The 18,843-nt window shown below is 43.9% G+C and overlaps 1 protein-coding gene across 4 annotated transcripts in view; it reads left to right on the top strand.

Annotated features, from left to right (window-relative positions):
• CPNE8 (copine 8) overlaps nucleotides 1-18,843 on the top strand; it is a 96,666-nt gene that overhangs the window by 14,223 nt on the left and 63,600 nt on the right. For 2 of the 4 annotated variants that reach the window (XM_077338219.1, XM_077338222.1), the window contains exon 2: nucleotides 7,456-7,496. In XM_077338219.1, coding sequence (XP_077194334.1) covers nucleotides 7,456-7,496 — 41 coding nt within the window. Of the gene's footprint in view, nucleotides 1-7,455; nucleotides 7,497-13,825; nucleotides 13,847-15,667; nucleotides 15,729-18,843 lie in introns of those variants that run through there. The other 2 variants (XM_077338221.1, XM_077338220.1) reach the window with 2 other exon arrangements.

The following is an 18,843-nucleotide window of genomic DNA, read 5'->3' on the forward strand; positions in this document are numbered from 1 at the left end:
CCCTTGCCATTGACCTAAATATAGCCTATGTTTAAAAGTATTCCGTGTTAATTTTATGTCCTGACAATCACTTGAACCAAAATATTTGATCAGGGAAAAACCTGCCACCAAATAAAGTGTGGTTTAAATGTTCAAATAAATTCAGATGTTGTGTGGAAATGATTTTTACTGGAATACTACTAAAATTATTGATACAGTATAATGTATGCTTCAGTTATCTTGTTAAATTTAAGCAGGGGGGAAGGAACCAAAGGCACTGAAAACTGCTGGCATATACATTTTAGCATACCTAAAGTGTAAGATGTAAAATCTCAGAATTCTGGAAATCAAAAAGGAAGTTGATCAGGCTTTCATTCTGAAACCTCAACAGTTTTGCAAAGGGTTCTTAATTGAGTTTCAGATTCAGCAAGAGAGAAATAAATTGTGTTCAAGAAAGCTGAATCTTTTATTTAATACAGGCCTTTACAAATCAATTTCCCTAAGGTATATTCATGTGCCCTGGGGCCTAACCAGTTTGGAAATAAAAATGACTAAAAAAGATTTCTATCGTGTATTTCACAGGTCTGATCTTTATATTCCTTCTACTTGGGTCTTGCAGACATATCACTACTCTATGGGGCAGTCATGAGAATCTTTTGACTTTTCCTCAAGGGGTGATGTCATTTTCTGTCCTTTATGTACCACTATTTCTTCCTGAAAACTGAGCTGACATCCAAACTCCTATGCTCTACTTCTCTCTTTCAGCATCATCTTCCATCTGTAGGCTGAGCCTCCTTAACCAGTTTGTACATGTCATTTTCTATTATCCTCATCTCGCAGTGTTCACTCACTATTGGCCCTTATGTCTCCTGTCCAGGTTCTTTCCCCAAGGAAACATTCCCTTGGGTAAGGTGATTAATTACTTTATCAGCAACAGTTTTGCCAAGGCAGTGGCCATCACCTGTGTCACATTTTCCCCCAGTCATAATTTCTCCTGACTGGTTACCCTTCCCTCAACAGACGCATCTGCTGTACAGGCTTCTTAGATGGCACATCCAATTTGGACTACAAGAACCCAGTGAGCAAGAATAGTTAGCTTTTACATTTTGCTTAAAAAGAGAAAAATATATGATTTATAGATTAAACATCTTTAATCTAAATCCTGATAAAGACAAATGGGACTCTTAGATAGAATTCCTATCTATTAAAAATGCTGTGCATGATAAGGCTTGGGTGACTGTCTATTCGTCCGTCTTAATAAAATTTAACTCACTTTCATGAAGGTCCTTTGTGCACATCAGTTTCATCATCACTTTCTGTATGATTGCATGAATTATTTGTGAGTTCCATATCGGATTGGTGATTACTGTATGAGAGACATATAAAAACATTACCTCCCTTGGGAGTTTAACTCCAAAACCGGAGTTTTGATCTAGGCGTCCTGCCCTATTTGAACACCCCAGATGTACAATTAAGATCGCCTACTGCTTCAGTGACTCCATCCAGCCACCTTATTCTCTGTCGCCCCCTTCTTCTTTTGCCCTCAATCGCTCCCAGCATTAGGCTCTTCTCCTGGGAGTCCTTCCTTCTCATGACGTGGCCAAAGTATTTGAGTTTCATCTTCAGGATCTGGCCTTCTAAGGAGCAGTCAGGGCTGATCTCCTCTAGGACTGACCAGTTTGTTTGCCTTTCAGTCCAAGGGACGCGCAAGAGTCTTCTCCAGCACCAGAGTTCAAAAGCCTCAATTCTTTGACACTCGGCCTTCCTTATGTATATTTTTTATCCTAGAGGTAATCAATAGGTGCCAGCCACCCTTAATGTTTTCAACTTGGAACTAAATGCCCAACTGCTCTGTGGCATCCCAATCTGGATCAGTACTTTTAACCAAGCTGCTAAAAGATTTGTCTTCCTTTGCAAAATTCTTGGAATTTCAAATTTATCCATCCTATGTTTAGAAACCAATAGAAGACTATTGGAAACCAGACCATGGTTGGTAATGATAAAGTTCTGGCTTCTGACCTTAATAGTCTCATTTTCAATATGTCATCTATGTGGTTAAGACATATTGAAAAAATTAAATCTATAGGAATCTCTTTAGACTCCTTCTGTTCACTACCTAAAAAGTCTGCATTTGATTTAATAATATGCAGACTGCTAGACAGAACTTCAAAAACGTAGCAGTAAAGCCAGAAATAGCTGCTCCCCCATGAGCCTGGGGATCACATCACATTCTCAGGCCCTAACTGCATATTTTATCATATAATTGTCCCACAACAATTGTAGTTTTTATACTAGCTAGAACTAGAAGAAGAAGAAAAGTTGGCTCTTACATGCCACTTTTCTGTACCTGAAGGAGGCTTAAAGCGGCTTACAGTTGCCTTCCCTTTCCTCTCCCCACAACAGACACGCTGTGAGGTGGGTGAGGCTGAGAGAGCCCTGATATCACTGCTCGGTCAGAACAGTTTTATCAGTGCCATGGCGAGCCCTTCTCAGTTAGCTGCATGTGGGGGAGTGCAGAATCGAACCCGGCATGCCAGATCAGAAGTCCACACTTCTAACCACTACACCAAACTTTCACTCGACCTTCTGCTGTGTTAAATGGGAGATTTCAACAAATCTCATATTCAGCTAGGCTTTGCCCTTGTGGACAATGCTGCGTGGAATCAATCAAACTTTTTTTTCATTGTACATTTTTTTTTACCATTTGAGCTAAATTTCTTATCCTGTTGCTTTGTAAAAGAACAGCATTTTGATGAATTTAAGATTTGGTTTCTTTTGACATTCCAGAATCTTGTTTTAATTGAATCAGCTGAAAAGTTTTTATAACTTGCAATGAGATGTTGTGAACATACTCTCTCTAAAGAATATCTTTTTTGTCTACTTTGTATTGCAGTAGGACCTTCTGTATATTGTTGCCTTTTGTACCTCTTTTATATATGGCTATAAAGGCTCTGTTGTTGTTATTGTTGAGTACCAAAAGTGTGTCTTAATTCAGTGTTTTGGCCATAATTAGTCATGCTTCGTTAATGTTCCTCTGTAATATTTACCCTTGCTTGACTTGGTATGACTTGGTTTTTTATCATGCTAGATGGATTCCCCCCGCCCCCAAAATGTGGTTTTCTGCATACTTCATCCTATTAATTTCATGCTCAATGGGCCAACAAAATATGATGTGGCAGCAGGAAGAGAATTACTGCCTTACAATTTTCATTGATTTGCCTTAATGGAAGATAACTTCAGTTTAGGGAAGTTATTAATGTACATGCAAGCAATAGATATATTTATCAGGGTTTTGGATGCGTTCCTTCTTTTAGCTTCTTATAACAAACTAGCAAAATAGCCTGTTGTAATTGAGAATACAATGGGCACTAGCCTTCTCTCCCCCCACCCTGGGCAGATCTACTAAGGCCTGGAGAGGCTGTGGTGGGCCTTCTCAGAGTGGGAGGGAGAGATGCTGGGGATTTGCCTCCCTGCGGGCCCTGGGCAGCCCACCGAGACCCTGGAGAGGCTGCAGTGGGCCATTTTGGGGCCAGGGGGAGCACTGGTGGGAGTTGCAGCTTTCCCCGCCCCCCATATGCCAATAAGGCCTCCCTTCACTCCCAGGCCCCAGTTTCAGCTGGGGCCCCAGGCCTTCTCCCCGCCCCCAGCTCACGCTCACTGACTACCTTACCTTTCACAGTCAGTCAAGTGGCGTGAGCTGGCAGTGGAGGGGAATGTGGCTAGGGGTGGGACACCATCGAACTCTGACCGGCTTTATTTATGCTATAGAATATTGTTTTTCAAAATGCTGCATAGAAATTCACTGTGACATGGTATGATGATGGAAAAGCATGGATATATTTTATTATATAATCTTACTAGGTAAAAAGCCCGCTGCATGCTTAAATCCAGCTGGTGCTAACGGGGGCATTGTTTGGGGGAGGGGAGGCAGAGGGAGGCAGGGCCAGGAAGATAAAGTGCCTAGTGAGCCATGGCCTCACGAACCTTACCTCCATAATACAGCATGGGGAGCGCACCATGGGGCCGGGTTGACCGTTTCTTGGGCGGGCTGCTGACAGTGGAAGCAGTGTGGGGCTGCGGCAGGCGGCTCAGGGCCTCAGGCGGCTCAGAGGCGCAAAAGCTGGCTGGTCCCCAGGACCAGTGCCACCCCCTAGGGCCCACCAGATCCTCTTGGCCTCCACTCCCACCTTGGGCCGGCTCTCTGACCCAGCAGCTGTTGGTGGGTTTCTCTAGTGGGCGCAGGCGGAAGCTACTAGTGGGCGGTGGGGCGCCCCCTCTGCATTGCAGCTGCAGCCTGGTTAAGCTGCTGGCGGCACTGCTGGTTCCTCGTGGCCATGTGTGGGGCTGACTCATGAGCACTGCCACCTCCTCTCGGGTGACGTCTACTCCTTAGAGTTCCTGCCACATCGGGGCTGCCTCGGGGCCACCACCGGTGTCTCTTCGTGGCTGCCTCTGCCTCCTAGAGGCATCGCCGCTGCTTCCTGGGTGCTGGCGGCGGCACCTTGCAGCCTCCACTACCGCCGCCATCAGGGTAAAGCGGAAGCCTGTGCATGGCTCGGCGTCTGGCAGGGAGTGTGTGGCTGCAAGGTGGTGCGCGCCTTGCGGCCAGGTTTTGGAGTAGGCACTGCAGGATTGGCCCGCTTCGCTGGAAACAGAGTCCGGATACACTATGGTTAAGATTACATTTATATACTGCCCCCCCCACCCCCTTGTTGCTCAGATTTGTTGTACAGTACAAAGAAAACACCATGAACCTTATAATGTTTCAAACAGTAGAACTTAGAATTTATAGCATTTTAAACCTTTAACTTTACAACTCTGCAACTGAGTAATATGTTTTTTAACTGTACAGTTGTAGATTCAATTCTTCAAGGAGCGTTCACAGTTGATGGTGGGAGGAGCTTCTGGGTTCTAGGTGGTGGCTATTTCATTGGCCTCGACTGAAGACATGGTGGAAGAGCTCCATTTTACAGGCCCTGTGGGATTGTTTTAGTTCCAGCAGAGCCCTGATCACTTCTGAGAGCTCATTCCATCAGGTGGGGGCTGGGACTGAAAAAGCCCTGGCTCTGGTAGAGGCTAGACCAACGTCCCTGGGGCCGGGGATCACCAGCTTGTTTTGTGTTTGTAGAGCGCAGCAGTATTTGGGTGATATAGGTGGAAAGGTGATACCTCAAGTAATCAGGGCCCAGACTGCGTATGGCCTTGAAGGTGACTACCAGAACCTTAACCTGGTATTCAACTGGTAGCCAGTGCACTTGTTGGAGAGCGGGCCAGATGTGGGCCCTCCAAGGTGTTCCTGTGAGAATCCTGGCTGCTGAGATCTGCACCAGAGAAGAGAATGGGGATCCAAGTGGGCTGGGAGTTTCTTAAAAGTAAAATACTGAAGGCTCAATCACAAACAATTCCCTTGAGAAGAAAAGATGGAAAGAGCCTAAGGAAGCCAAGTTGGCCCCATAAGCAGTTGTCAAAAGATTTGAGGAATAAAAATGAGGCATTTAGGAAATGGAAGGAAGGCCATACTCATCCTTAGTAATATGAGTATATACAAATAACCAATAATTATAAGTGGAGTGTTAGAAAAGCTCAATATGAGCTTAGGCTAGCAAAAAATGCTAAATATAACAAAAAAGGCTTCTTTAGTTATATTTCAAGCAAGAAAAAGAATAGGGACACCATAGGACCACTGCGAGGACAAGAAAGTGAAATTATAACAGATGATGAAGAGAGGGCTGAACTGCTTAACTCCTATTTCTCCTCAGTTTTCTCTTGTGAGGGAAATAGTGATCAATGTGGCAAAAACGTAACACAACATGGGGGCAGATGACTGGAGGCGGACAAATGTTTTCCCCATCTTCAAGAAAAGGAAAAATGAGGATCCGGGTAATTATCGACCCGTCAGCTTGACATCTGTAGCTGGCAAAATTTTGGAACAAATATTCAAACATTCAGCCCTTGAGCAGCTGGAACTGAGAGCTGTGATTTCTAAGACTCAGCATGGATTTCGCAAGAACAAGTCATGGCAGACCAACCGTATCTCTTTTTTCGAGAAAGTTACTACCTTGCTGTATCAGGGGAATGCCGTGGACATAGTTTATCTGGATTTCAGTAAAGCTTTTGATAAGGTTCCACATGATATTCTTGTTCACAAGTTGGTAAAATGCAGTATGGATCCCAATTCTGTCAATAAATTGGTTGATAAATCGTACCCAGAGGGTTTGTTAATGGTTCAGCATCTTCTTGGAAAAGAGTGACAAGTGGAGCATCCCAAAGATCTGTCCTGGAGCCTGTGTTGTTCAACATATTTATAAATGATTTGGATGAGGGATTAGAGGGAATTCTTATTAAATTTGAAGAAGAAGAAGAAGAAGAAGAGTTGGTTCTTATATGCCGCTTTTCCCTACCCGAAGGAGGCTCAAAGCGGCTTACAGTCGCCTTCCCATTCCTCTCCCCACAACAGACACCCTGTGAGGTGAGTGAGGCTGAGAGAGCCCTGATATCACTGCCCGGTCAGAACAGTTTTATCAGTGCCGTGGCGAGCCCAAGGTCACCCAGCTGGCTGCATGTGGGGGAGCGCAGAATCGAACCTGGCATGCCAGATTAGAAGTCTGCACTCCTAACCACTAAACCAAACTGGCACTAAACCAAACTGCAGACGATACATTGAACATGAGTCAGCAGTGTGAGTCAGTGGCTAAAAAGGCAATTGGGATTTTGGGCTGTATCAAACGGAGTATCGTATCCAGATCACGAGAGGTGATGGTACTACTTTATTCTGCTCTGGTTCCACCTCACTTGGAGTACTGTGATCAGTTTTGGGCACCCCAGTTGGAGAGAGATGTAGACAAACTGGAACATGTTCAGAGGAGGGCACCAAAGATGGTGAAGGGTTTGGAGACCAAGACATATGAAGAAAGGTTGGGGGAGTTTGGTCTGTTTAGCCTAGAGAGGAGACAACTGAGAGGGAATCTGATAACCATCTTCAAGTATTTAAAGGGGTACCATATGGAGGATGGAGTGGAATTGTTCTCTTTTGCCCCAGAGAGACAGACCAGAACCAATGGGATGAAATTAATTCAAAAGAAATTCCATCTAAACATCCGGAAGAAGTTCCTGACAGTTAGAGTGGTTTCTCAGTGGAACAGGCTTCCTCGGGTGGTGGTGGGTTCTCCTTTGGAAATTTTTGAACAGAGGCTAGATACCATCTGACGGAGAGGCTGATTCTGGGAAGGCAAAGGGGTGGCAGGTTACAGTGGATGAGCGATTGGGATGTGATTGTGCTGCATAGCGCAGGGGGTTGGACTACATGGTCCCTTCCAACTCTATTATTCTATGATTCTATGATTTAATGAATGCATTTTCTTAAGAGTTAAAATTGCCTTACAATTTAAATCTATGTAATCATTTCATTTTATTATTATTGTCAGTGTTATTATTAATATTTTAAGGTAATATATTTTTGTTTTCTTTTATTCATAGAAACCTTTTGGACAGAGACACATTTTCAAAATCTGATCCAAGTAAGTATTATTTTCTTTTTACTCTCAATTATTGGAATTTGGTAATAATGGACTAAAGCTGCCGGCTTGTTGTCTCTTATTTCTCACAGTTAAATGTTTTCCAATACTTCTATCTAAACTTTGCAAGGAACTAAATTGAAGATCTTTTTATATATACAATATTACTCAATAACCATTGTGATGTGCAAATAAATCTGTACTCTAGTACTTGAAAGCCTTCGCTATAATAAAAGTTAGCTTTCTTGGTGGTAATGTTAAAGGAGGGTTGACTCAGGTCGGTAAAATGAGGTCGGTAAAATGAGTACCCAGCTTGCTGGGGGGGGGTATACGTTAATGACTGGGGAAGGCACTGGCAAACCACCCCGTATTGAGTCTGCCATGAAAACGCTAGAGGGCGTCACCCCAAGGGTCAGTGCTTGCACAGGGGATATCTTTACCTTTAATGTTAAAGGACATTTTGATGTACAGAAATGCCCCTTATTAGTGAATAATTAATTAATTAATGAGCTGTTCTAAGTATTTTTACTGAGAATTTCAGGAGAAAATATATAGATGTTAAGTACAGTTTTGTGCATCTCATTCCTAATAATGGTGTTTTGAACCTGCTTGGGTAGGATAAGCAGATGACATATTAATTCCATAGAATGGAATGGTTGGAAAGCAATGAGTTGCTTCCTCTCAAAGTCCATTGGCTTTAATTTGCCTGCATGTTTGGAGGGGGGGGATGTTTGGAAGGAAGAGCCTAAAAATTAAAGAGTTACTCCTGTCAAGGATCCAAGCCCAGGTCCCTCTGACTCACTACCCTTTGGGCAAGCAAGCAGTGTACAGACCTGTGGATCCTCAGCAAAGTATAATACCAGGGTTATTTTAACACAAGAAACCAGATCTTGGTAAAATACATGAGGGTTTCTTAAATACTTTAAGAAATAAGTATCACTAAGCAACACAATCTACAATCCTCCAGCAAGGAAAAAAGAAAAGTTAACTTATTTAGTACTTCAGTATCTGGTATTAGTTGGCATATATCAGAGTGCAGGCTAGAGCCTCAAGCACAGTATGTGAAGAAGTTCATCAAGGAGGTTTGGCATAGTCAGAGCCACTGCTCAGTCAAATCATGAAGTTAGCATGGCTTTCCTCTTGTCTCTTGTCTTTGCCCCTTTGGTACCAGATGATCTCCCAAACCCAATCAGGGAACTCACTTGATGTGACCCTCCAGAATATGATGACCCACTCCTGCTCCCCCACCCCACCCCTAGTCACAGAACTGAACACTAGTTCTCACAATACCACATTCTTAAATCCAACTTTGAAGGAGATAAGAATGTAGGCAGGGATGCCCAATTATAGACACCTGCAACCCAGAGCAGGCCTGCTAATATTCATGCCAATTCTTCAGGGGAAATCAGGGTGCTTTGCCTTACAAGTACTGTATCTAAATCACAGAACAATTCTACTATGAAATTTTGTTATGTGCGAAGTCGTGTCCGACCCATCGCGACCCCATGGACAATGATCCTCCAGGCCTTCCTGTCCTCTACCATTCCCCGGAGTCCATTTAAGTTTGCACCTACTGCTTCAGTGACTCCATCCAGCCACCTCATTCTCTGTCGTCCCCTTCTTCTTTTGCCCTCGATCGCTCCCAGCATTAGGCTCTTCTCCAGGGAGTCCTTCCTTCTCATGAGGTGGCCAAAGTATTTGAGTTTCATCTTCAGGATCTGGCCTTCTAAAGAGCAGTCAGGGCTGATCTCCTCTAGGACTGACCGGTTTGTTCGCCTTGCAGTCCAAGGGACTCGCAAGAGTCTTCTCCAGCACCAGAGTTCAAAAGCCTCAATTCTTTGACGCTCGGCCTTCCTTATGGTCCAACTTTCGCAGCCATACATTGCAACTGGGAATACCATAGCCTTGACTAAATGCACTTTTATTGGCAGGGTGATGTCTCTGCTTTTTAGGATGCTGTCTAGATTTGCCATAGCTTTCCTCCCCAGGAGCAAGCGTCTTTTAATTTCTTTGCTGCAGTCCCCATCTGCAGTGATCTTGGAGCCCAGGAAAATAAAATCTGTCACTATCTCCATTTCTTCCCCATCTATTTGCCATGAATTGAGAGGGCTGGATGACATGATCTTTGTTTTCTTGATGTTGAGTTTCAAGCCAACTTTTGCACTCTCCTCCTTCACCCGCATCAACAGGCTCTTTAGTTCCTCTTCACTTTCTGCCATTAGAGTGGTATCATCTGCATATCTAAGGTTGTTGATATTTCTCCCTGCAATCTTGATCCCAATTTGTGACTCCTCTAATCCCGCATTTCTCATGATGTGCTCTGCATACAGGTTAAATAGGCAAGGCGACAGTATACAGCCTTGCCGAACTCCTTTCTCAATTTTGAACCAGTCAGTGATTCCATGTTCAGTTCTCACTGTTGCTTCTTGACCTGCATATAAATTTCTCAAGAGACAAATAAGATGCTCTGGTATTCCCATCTCTTTAAGAACTTGCCACAATTTGTTGTGCTCCACACAATCAAAGGCTTTAGCATAGTCAATGAAGCAGAAGTAGACGTTCTTCTGGTACTCCCTAGCTTTCTCCATGACCCAGCGTATGTTGGCAATCTGATCTCTAGTTCCTCTGCCTCTTCGAAATCCTGCCTGTACTTCTGGAAGTTCTCGGTCCACATATTGCTGGAGCCTAGCTTGTAGGATTTTGAGCATAACTTTGCTAGCATGAGAAATTAGTGCAATGGTGCGGTAGTTTGAACATTCTTTGGCATTGCCCTTCTTTGGGATTGGAATGTAAACTGACCTTTTCCAATCCTGTGGCCACTGTTGAGTTTTCCAAATTTGCTGGCATATTGAGTGTAGCACTTTTACTGCATCGTCTTTTAAGATTTTGAATAGTTCAACTGGAATGCTGTCACCACCACTAGCTTTATTGTTGCTCAGACTTCCTAAGGCCCATTTGACTTCACATTCCAGGATGTCTGGCTCCAGGTCAGTAACTACCCCACTGTGGTCATCAGGGATGTTAAGCTCGCTCTTGTATAGTTGTTCTGTATAATTTTGCCACCTTTGTTTAATCTCTTCTGCTTCTGTGAGGTCCCTACCATTTTGGTCCCTTATCATACCCAACTTTGCATGAAACGTTCTCTTCATATCTCCAATTTTCTTGAAAAGATCTCTGGTCCTCCCCATTCTATTGTTTTCTTCTATTTGTTTGCACTGTTCATTTAAGAAGGCATTCTTATCTCTTCTAGCTTTTCTCTGGAATTCTGCATTCAATTGGGTGTATCTTTCTCCCTTGCCTTTCACTTCCCTTCTCTCCTTAGCTATTTGTAAAGCTTCCTCAGACAGCCATTTTGATTTCTTGCATTTCTTTTTCTTTGGGATGGTTTTAGTTGCTACCTCTTGTACAATGTTGCGAACCTCAGTCCATAGTTCTTCAGGCACTCTGTCTATCAGATCTAATTCCTTAAATCTATTTGTCACCTCTACTGTGTATTTGTCGGGGATATGATTTAGTTCATACCTGAGTGGCCTAGTGCTTTTCCCTACTTTCTTCAATTTAAGCCTAAATTTTGCAACAAGAAGCTCATGATCTGAACCACAATCAGCTCCTGGTCTTGTTTTTATTGACTGGATAGAACTTTTCCATCTTTGGCTGCAGAGCACATAGTCAATCTGATTTCTGTGTTGACCGTCTGGTGATGTCCATGTGTAGAGTCGTCTCTTGGGTTGTTGGAAAAGAGTGTTTGCTATGACCATTGTATTCTCTTGACAAAATTCTACCAGCCTGTGCCCTGCTTCATTTTGTACTCCAAGGCCAAACTTGCCTGTTATCCCCGTTATCTTTTGGCTTCCTACTTTAGCATTCCAATCCCCCATGATGATAAGCACATCATTTTTTGGCGTTGCTTCTAGAAGGTGTTGTAGGGCTTCATAGAACTGATCAACTTCATCCTCTTCAGCAGCAGTGGTTGGGGCATAGACCTGCATCACTGTGATGTTGAATGGTTTGCCTTGGATTCGAACTGAGATCATTCTGTCATTTTGGGGATTGTATCCCAAGACTGCTTTTCCTACTCTCTTATTGATTATGAAGGCTACTCCATTTCTTCTGTGAGATTCTTGTCCACAGTAGTATACCTGATGGTCATCTGAATTAAATTCACCCATTCCTGTCCATTTTAGTTCACTGATTCCTAAAATGTCGATGTTCAGTCTTGTCATTTCTTGTTTGACCACGTCCAGCTTACCTTGATTCATGGATCTGACGTTCCAGGTTCCTATGGAATAAAAATCTTTACAGCATCGGACTGTCTTTTCGCCACCAGTTACTTCCACAACTGAGCGTCCTTTCGGCTTTGGCCCAGTCGCTTCATTCATTCTGGCGCTACTCGTACTAGCCGTCTGCTCATCCCCAGTAGCATATTGGACACCTTCCGACCTGAGGGGCTCATCTTCCAGCGTCATATCGTTATACCTATTGGAACTGTCCATAGAGTTTTCATGGCAAAGATACTGGAGTGGTTTGCCATTTCCTTCTCCAGTGGATCACCTTTTGTCAGAGCTCTCAGCTATGACCTGTCCGTCTTGGGTGGCCCTGCACGGTATAGCTCATAGCTTCACTGAACTACGCAAGCCCCCTTGCCACAACAAGGCAGCGATCCTTGAAGGGGGATACTATGAAATAGTTCACCTAATTATAGAGATCATGCTGAAAGCAGTTCCCCTTTCCCACCAGAGATTTGATTCCACTGTTATCTTGTTTGGGGATCACCTGTCCCCCAGGAGCAGCATTCGGGAAAGCATATTGGGCTGCTGGGGAGGTATTCCATTGACAAATCCTATCCTTTACATTACATTTACAGTGGGTTACAAACCATGGCTCACTAATGCCGTTGAGTAGGCATACATGTGGAACTGTGCCACTTAAGCATACAAGTAGGACATTTTTATTTGAATACTGCCCACATCTATTATGCTCATAGCTGACATAGCGGATGAAGAAAGGTTCTAGTCTAGCCCCTAGTTTTTATTGCAATTTTCATTTTAGTTTTAATAATAAGTGCAAGATTTTGTGTTTTTTATGATGATACTGGATAAGGAGCACTATGATCATTATGTGAATTAAAGAAATTAATTGCACAATAATTCATTGTGGCTTTTGGGTCAAGTGGGTTCTAAATAGAGCTAGGGTCATCTACTGGCAGTCATCTACCGCAGGAGCAGTATAAATACAGCAGTAAGGGCACTTGAGGTGGGCCCTGTCTGGGATGGGGAAGTGTGGCCATTGGCCCCTTCCCCCTGGATTGACAACAGGAGGGCCCAATCGCCAGGCACTTTGTGGTTGATAACAACAATAACATTCACATAATACCAACAATAACATTAAAGAACGGTGGAAACTGCAAAGAGCATCAGTTCAGCTCATACTGCGGCCCAGCGGGTTGGATGAATTTGTAATGGTCGTTGTAGGACTACTTAGGGGCCCATGGGAAGTGGTGGCTTAGGTCGACCTCAACCAAATGCCTGGTGGAGGAGCTCCCTTTTGCAGGCTTCGATTCACCTATGCATGTGGAAATGTAAACAGACTCACCAAAGTTCTGCTTAAGCAACAGTTAGTACTTTCGTCCCTTTATATTACAGTAACCAGAAATTGGTAAACAAGATGGAACACCAGTGGAAATGGAAGTGGAAAGTTTGTGCTGGATCCAAACTCATAATCTACAGTGCTATTGGGCTTAAAAGCATCAATCCTGCACTCTCCTCAGTTTGACTGAAAGCAGAACAAGTGCTTGAATAGGTCCATATTTGAACATTAACAATAAACTGAAAGATGCAGATACCATTCTCTCCTCAGAATAACTCATAATTTAATCATGCATTAAAATCACAGGGAAATTATGCAAAAAACGATGTGAAATACACAAGGTTAGGAAAAAACTGTAACACACTCTGAGATTACTTTAAAATACACTGTACACTGAAGACTCTTTAAAAATTCATTTCCACACTTGTTAAATATACTGAAATGCTTACCTTATGTAGTCGGTATATTCTGCCCCCTCCGTATGATATCACCAACACCTGGGCAGTAATGAGCTGGCTACATCCTCCATTTTAAAGCATGAGTTGGGGAATCACATAAAGTGGATTCCCCAACCTATTTAGTGCAAGCTGCAGGAGAGCAACCACAGGCAACCAGCAGAGAGAAGGTATGAAGGCTCAAATACACTAAAGGTGCCTGCCTCGTCCAGCCCTCACACCAACCTCCTTCTCCCTTGTTCCCAGGGTCGAAAATGTATTTTGAAAAAGGTCTAACTTCCTGGAGCAACAAATAGGTGGACAAGCATGCAGGTGATGCCAGAAATGATTTTTGTTCACAAAGTTGTTAGACAAAACATGCCTCTGTAAAGTCTCCCCCTCCCCAAGTCAGGAATGAGATTAATTTTTTAAAGTATCAAGACTCATGATTCCATAATGGGTGGCGTTCAACAAGCACTATGCATCTATGATTAGATGCATAGGTGTTTCAATGGAGAACTATGAGTTTAAAAAAATTGTGGGCATCATGGGACATTCATTCATTCATTCATCTTTAAACCCCCCCCCCCGCTCCGGAGGAGCGGGAGGAATAAAGGAGTAAGGGCAAGTGGGGAGGAGTTAGGGCGGGCCCTGTCCGGGATAAAAACTTGGAGGGCCCAATCAGGAGCCACGAAGCGGCTCCTGATTGGGCCCTGCGAGTGTCATTCGAGGGCCAAGCAGCCAATGGGGATCCGTGCAAAACGCGGCTCCCCATTGGCTGGTTAGCCCAGCCCCGCCTCGGCCGGCCGGGGAGTCACCACTCAGAGGAAGAAGCCTTCCCCAGCGGTAAGTCCTCCAGCCGGCTTCCCCTCGCCCAGGGAGCCTTCTGCCAGGCCCTGGGGCAGGCTTGCCTGCCCCTGGCCCTGGCAGAAGACCACAAAGCCCACCCCCGCCGTCCTGAGCCTTCTGCCGGGCCCTGGGGCAGCCTCGCCTGCCCCTGGGCCCGGCAGTAGGCTGCAAAGCCTGCCGCTGCCATCCCGAGCCTTCTGCCGGGCCCTGGAGCAGCCGAGCCTGCCCCTGGGCCCGGCAGAAGGTCCCAAAGCCACCTACCTTACTCTGTTCCTTCCTTCCTCCCAGCATTCCCTTTGTTTCTCCCTTTCTCCCTTCCTCCCTCTCTTCCATCTGCCTCTTTCTGGCTACCTGTTTCTCTCCCTCTTCTTCTGTCTCTATCTTCCTCCCTTTCTTTCTGTCTCTCTTTCTCCTTTTCCTCCTTCCTTCGCCCCATCCCTCCACCCACCCACCATGCTAGGGCCTGCTGTATTTTGGCTACAGCGGGCTTAATATCTAGTTCATTCATATTTCAGTTTGTATACTGCCGCATTTCCTAGGAACCCACGGCAGTTCACAGAATAAATCATTAAAATACAATAAAATCCCCATAAAACCCCAAATTACAATAAAACAAGCAAGTGGTCAAACATACTTCAATAACCTATCCCATCCACCTTGTTCAGACAGAGACCAAGTCCTCTTCCACTAGGAGTAAGTGGGTACAGATCTGATAAACTCTAATAGATGTTGGGAAGAGGTCCTTAGTGGAAACACCGGAAGTCTGCCCTGGCTTCAACCATATGCCTGGTGGAAGAGCTCCATCTTGCAGGTCCTGTGGAAAGCTGACAGTTCCGTCAGGGCCCTCAGCTCTTCCGGGAGGTCATTCCACTAGGTTGGGGCCAGGTCCGAAAAGGCCCTGGCCCAGGTCGAGGCCAGTGAACATCCCGGGGGCCTGGGACAGCCAGTAAATTCCTACCCACAGAGCGGAGGGCCTTGCAGCAGGCATAAGCAACCAAGTGGTCCCGCGGGTCCAACAATGTTTTTTTCAGTAGAGGGTGTACCACTGCTTCCTTAAGCCCCTCAGAGAACTCTCCTGCTTTTAAGGAGAGATTGACAATTTCCCTCAAGGGGCCTTCTATCTGCTGGTCGCTCGATTTGAGCTGCCAAAACGGACAGGTCCAAGGGGCAAGTAGTCGCCCTCTCTGAGTCCTGTAACTTGTCTATTTCGGTTGAACAAGGAGAAAGGGGATTGGCTGCTTGGCTTGATTGACAAGCAGAAGAGATTTGCATGTAAAGCGCATTGCTCTCTTCCACCATTTCCAGCAGGCGATGTGGAGAGTGAGAAGCGTGAAAAGGTGGCAGACTAGAGCGAGACAGCAAAAAGGTGAGGAGAGACCAGGAGGTGCAATAATGTTTAGCAGTATTCCATTCAGCTGATGTAACGCTATTTTTGCTAATGTGTGGAAATGCCCTTGATTTTGTTTTGAAAAGTTCTATATAGAAAACTTATAGAACAGGGTTCTACTCATTGGGGATGTTTTGAACTGCTTCACATTGTATAGAATATTTGAAGAGCAATCCTCTTTATGTTAATCCAGAAGTTAGCCTCACTGGATTTGGCAAGGCTTACTCCCAAGTAAGGGTCCATACCATTGCATCCTAGACTGCAGTTTTATGTTCTTCTTAAGTCTTCTGTGCAGTCTCACGTTCGGTCTGTGTTTGTGCAGGCCAGCCACCAGAAGCTCTATTACAGCTATTCTGGAATTTCTTTAACAGTCCAATGGGAGTTCCTCTCCTGCAGAGCTTGTTAGAGGCCATTTTTCTGTCTGTCATGTGCTCTGCAGGGAAGAATTCCCTCTACTTCATTTCTTTCTTTGCTTTCTTTGCATTGTGAGGATGTGTTCTCTTCAGCTATTGAGTATCATATTTTTCTCAAAGTTTCCTATCTTCTGAGTTTTCTGTCTTCATTTGGAATGTCACAGAAGGCTTTATTTAAAAATGTACCCACTATGGTACAAAAATGACTCACTCAGATTGATTGATTGATTGATTACATTTATATACCGCCCCCCCCCCCAAGGCTCAGGGTGATCTATATCAAACAGAGATAACTGTACAAATAACTCAGTATGTAATAACATAATAATAACTATAACATTATGAACAACTAGTTTTAAAGCCTGTTGTACTTGTAAATACAGTGGGCGCTAGAAAAGGTGGATGGGAGAGAGTCTTGCCTGGTAGTGACAGGCCTTCCTGTCCTCTATCATTCCTCGAAGTCCACTTAAGTTTTAAAAGATGGATTATTTATACAGGGTGCAACAAGGTCATATCTACTTATCCTGCAACCCCCTGGCTTCATCTCTTAGCTGAGGGGATGCAGGTGAAACAGCATACAGGTGTGCATTCAGCACCAACTGATACAGAGGGGCAAAAAAATGGATGCACTTTGTAAGAAAAATTACTCTTCTGCTGGATGCACTTAAGCTTGCCAACCAGGTAGACATTCCACTGACTCTTCCTCCAGGACCATGTCTTCAGCACTCATGCTACAAAGGTATGCTTAACGATACTCCATGGCTCTCTTTCTGGACACTTGGCAGAAGATAGGAGGTCTCCCATTTGAGGGAATGACACTATTTGCTTCATGCCAATTCATGACTGATTTTTTTTATTCCATATCAGGAAGAACAAACAAACAGATTGTTCATTTGGAATCACAGCAGGTTCTGAAACTTCTTATCAGTTTTGGCAGATCTATAAATATCATCCATCACAGCAGCCATATAGTCAGTGCTTGCTTCAGCAACTGTGCTCATTGCAGTATCCTGCACAGCACCCTTTTTCAGGGTCTCTTTCAGGGCAGACACAGGCCTAATCATAGAGCTAGAAGTTTGGGCTCACAACATCAGCCATTTCCTAAAGAGATGCAGCAGGCTCCAAAAGATTCCTTCTGTAACAAACCAATCACCTATCATCTTTAAACACAGGTTGGCTATTTTTAGGAACAAATGGCAAGAAGCCACTCATGACATTTTGGTTTTGTTAATTATTAGTTTGGATTATAGACTAGAATTCTGGCAATGGCTGTCTATCCAACATCCTGATCTGGCTCTGAATAACTCTGTGCCTGAGTTGGAACAGGAGCTACCATTCCTTTATCAAAAAGGGAGCAGTTCAGAGTGTCCCTGACTCTGACCCCATCATAGGATTTGATTCACAATTTTTCCTAGTACTCGAAAAAAGATGGAGGTCTTAGACAAATCCTAGATATTAGGGATCTAAATTGTTTCCTGTATCCTAAATTGAAAATGTTGTCTTTAGAGTTAGTCCTGCAACTATTAACATTAAACATACTGGTTTTGTGTACTTGACTTTCAACATACTTATTCCCATATAGCTATCCATTTTGGTCATTGCAGGTTCCTGTGTTTTAAATATAAATACTCATTTTACCAGTACATGGTCCTTCCATTTCGATTGGCAACTGCCCCATGGGTACTCTCTAAATTTGTAGCGGTTATAGTAACAAACTTAAGATCTAAAGGTTATTTTATTTATTCATACTTGGGTGACTGGCTCATGATGGCATCTTCCCATGGGGAACTAGAGTTGCAGGTTTTCCTGATTATACAAACTTACCAGGAATTAACTAAGAAATCATTCCCCCAACCTTTCCAGAATGTTTCCTTTTTTTTTGGGGGGGGGGGGGGCTCCTGGATGCCACAGTAGCCAATGCATTCCTACCAGTAGATAGAACCTTACATATTAAAGTGTTGAATAGATAATCTGTCTAATAACACATTTCAATCAGTCCTTTTCTTTCATAAATTGTTAGGACTGATAGTGTCTACCACAGTTACAACCCTGTGTGTACACCTAAAATTTGGACCCTTACAGAAATAGTTTTTAAGCAAGTTTCACCCTGCTGTGCATTCCCCGTATACTAGCTTCACAGTCCCTAGGTCTAAAGTATGACTGTTGAACTAGGGACATGCATGTAATGGTAACCTCCTAGCTGGAGTACATTTAGAGCAGGCTTTCTCAACCAGGTTTTAATGGGTGGGAGTTAATTTATAAATATATATATCGGGTGATATGACCTTATATGATCATGCCGAGCTGCTCCCCCCTCCCAAGATGGTCAGTGATGGGCACAGAGGGGGTGGGAAGGGGAGGGGCCATGGCTGTACAAATCCTTGCTTGCTGAGGCTCGTCACACATGGTAGTGATTTAGATTTAGATTTAGTTTATTAGTCGGCCATTGGCCATTTCCAGCAAATTGACTGTACAGTACAAAAGTCAGTTAAAATTAAGACATCAAACTGATAAAATCACAGGGAGTAATAAAAGTAATAAAAGTAATAAAAAGTTACACAGATAAAAGGAACCATAATGATTAGGGTTTTAATCCTAATTGCACAATTTGGACCTGATTTTCCTGGCTGCGAGAGCAAACAGTGCAACTCTGTTGGTAACGTAGGCATTGATATCAGAAA

Source organism: Paroedura picta, chromosome 5, assembly GCF_049243985.1.
Source record: "Paroedura picta isolate Pp20150507F chromosome 5, Ppicta_v3.0, whole genome shotgun sequence".
Taxonomy (NCBI): Eukaryota; Metazoa; Chordata; class Lepidosauria; order Squamata; family Gekkonidae; genus Paroedura; species Paroedura picta.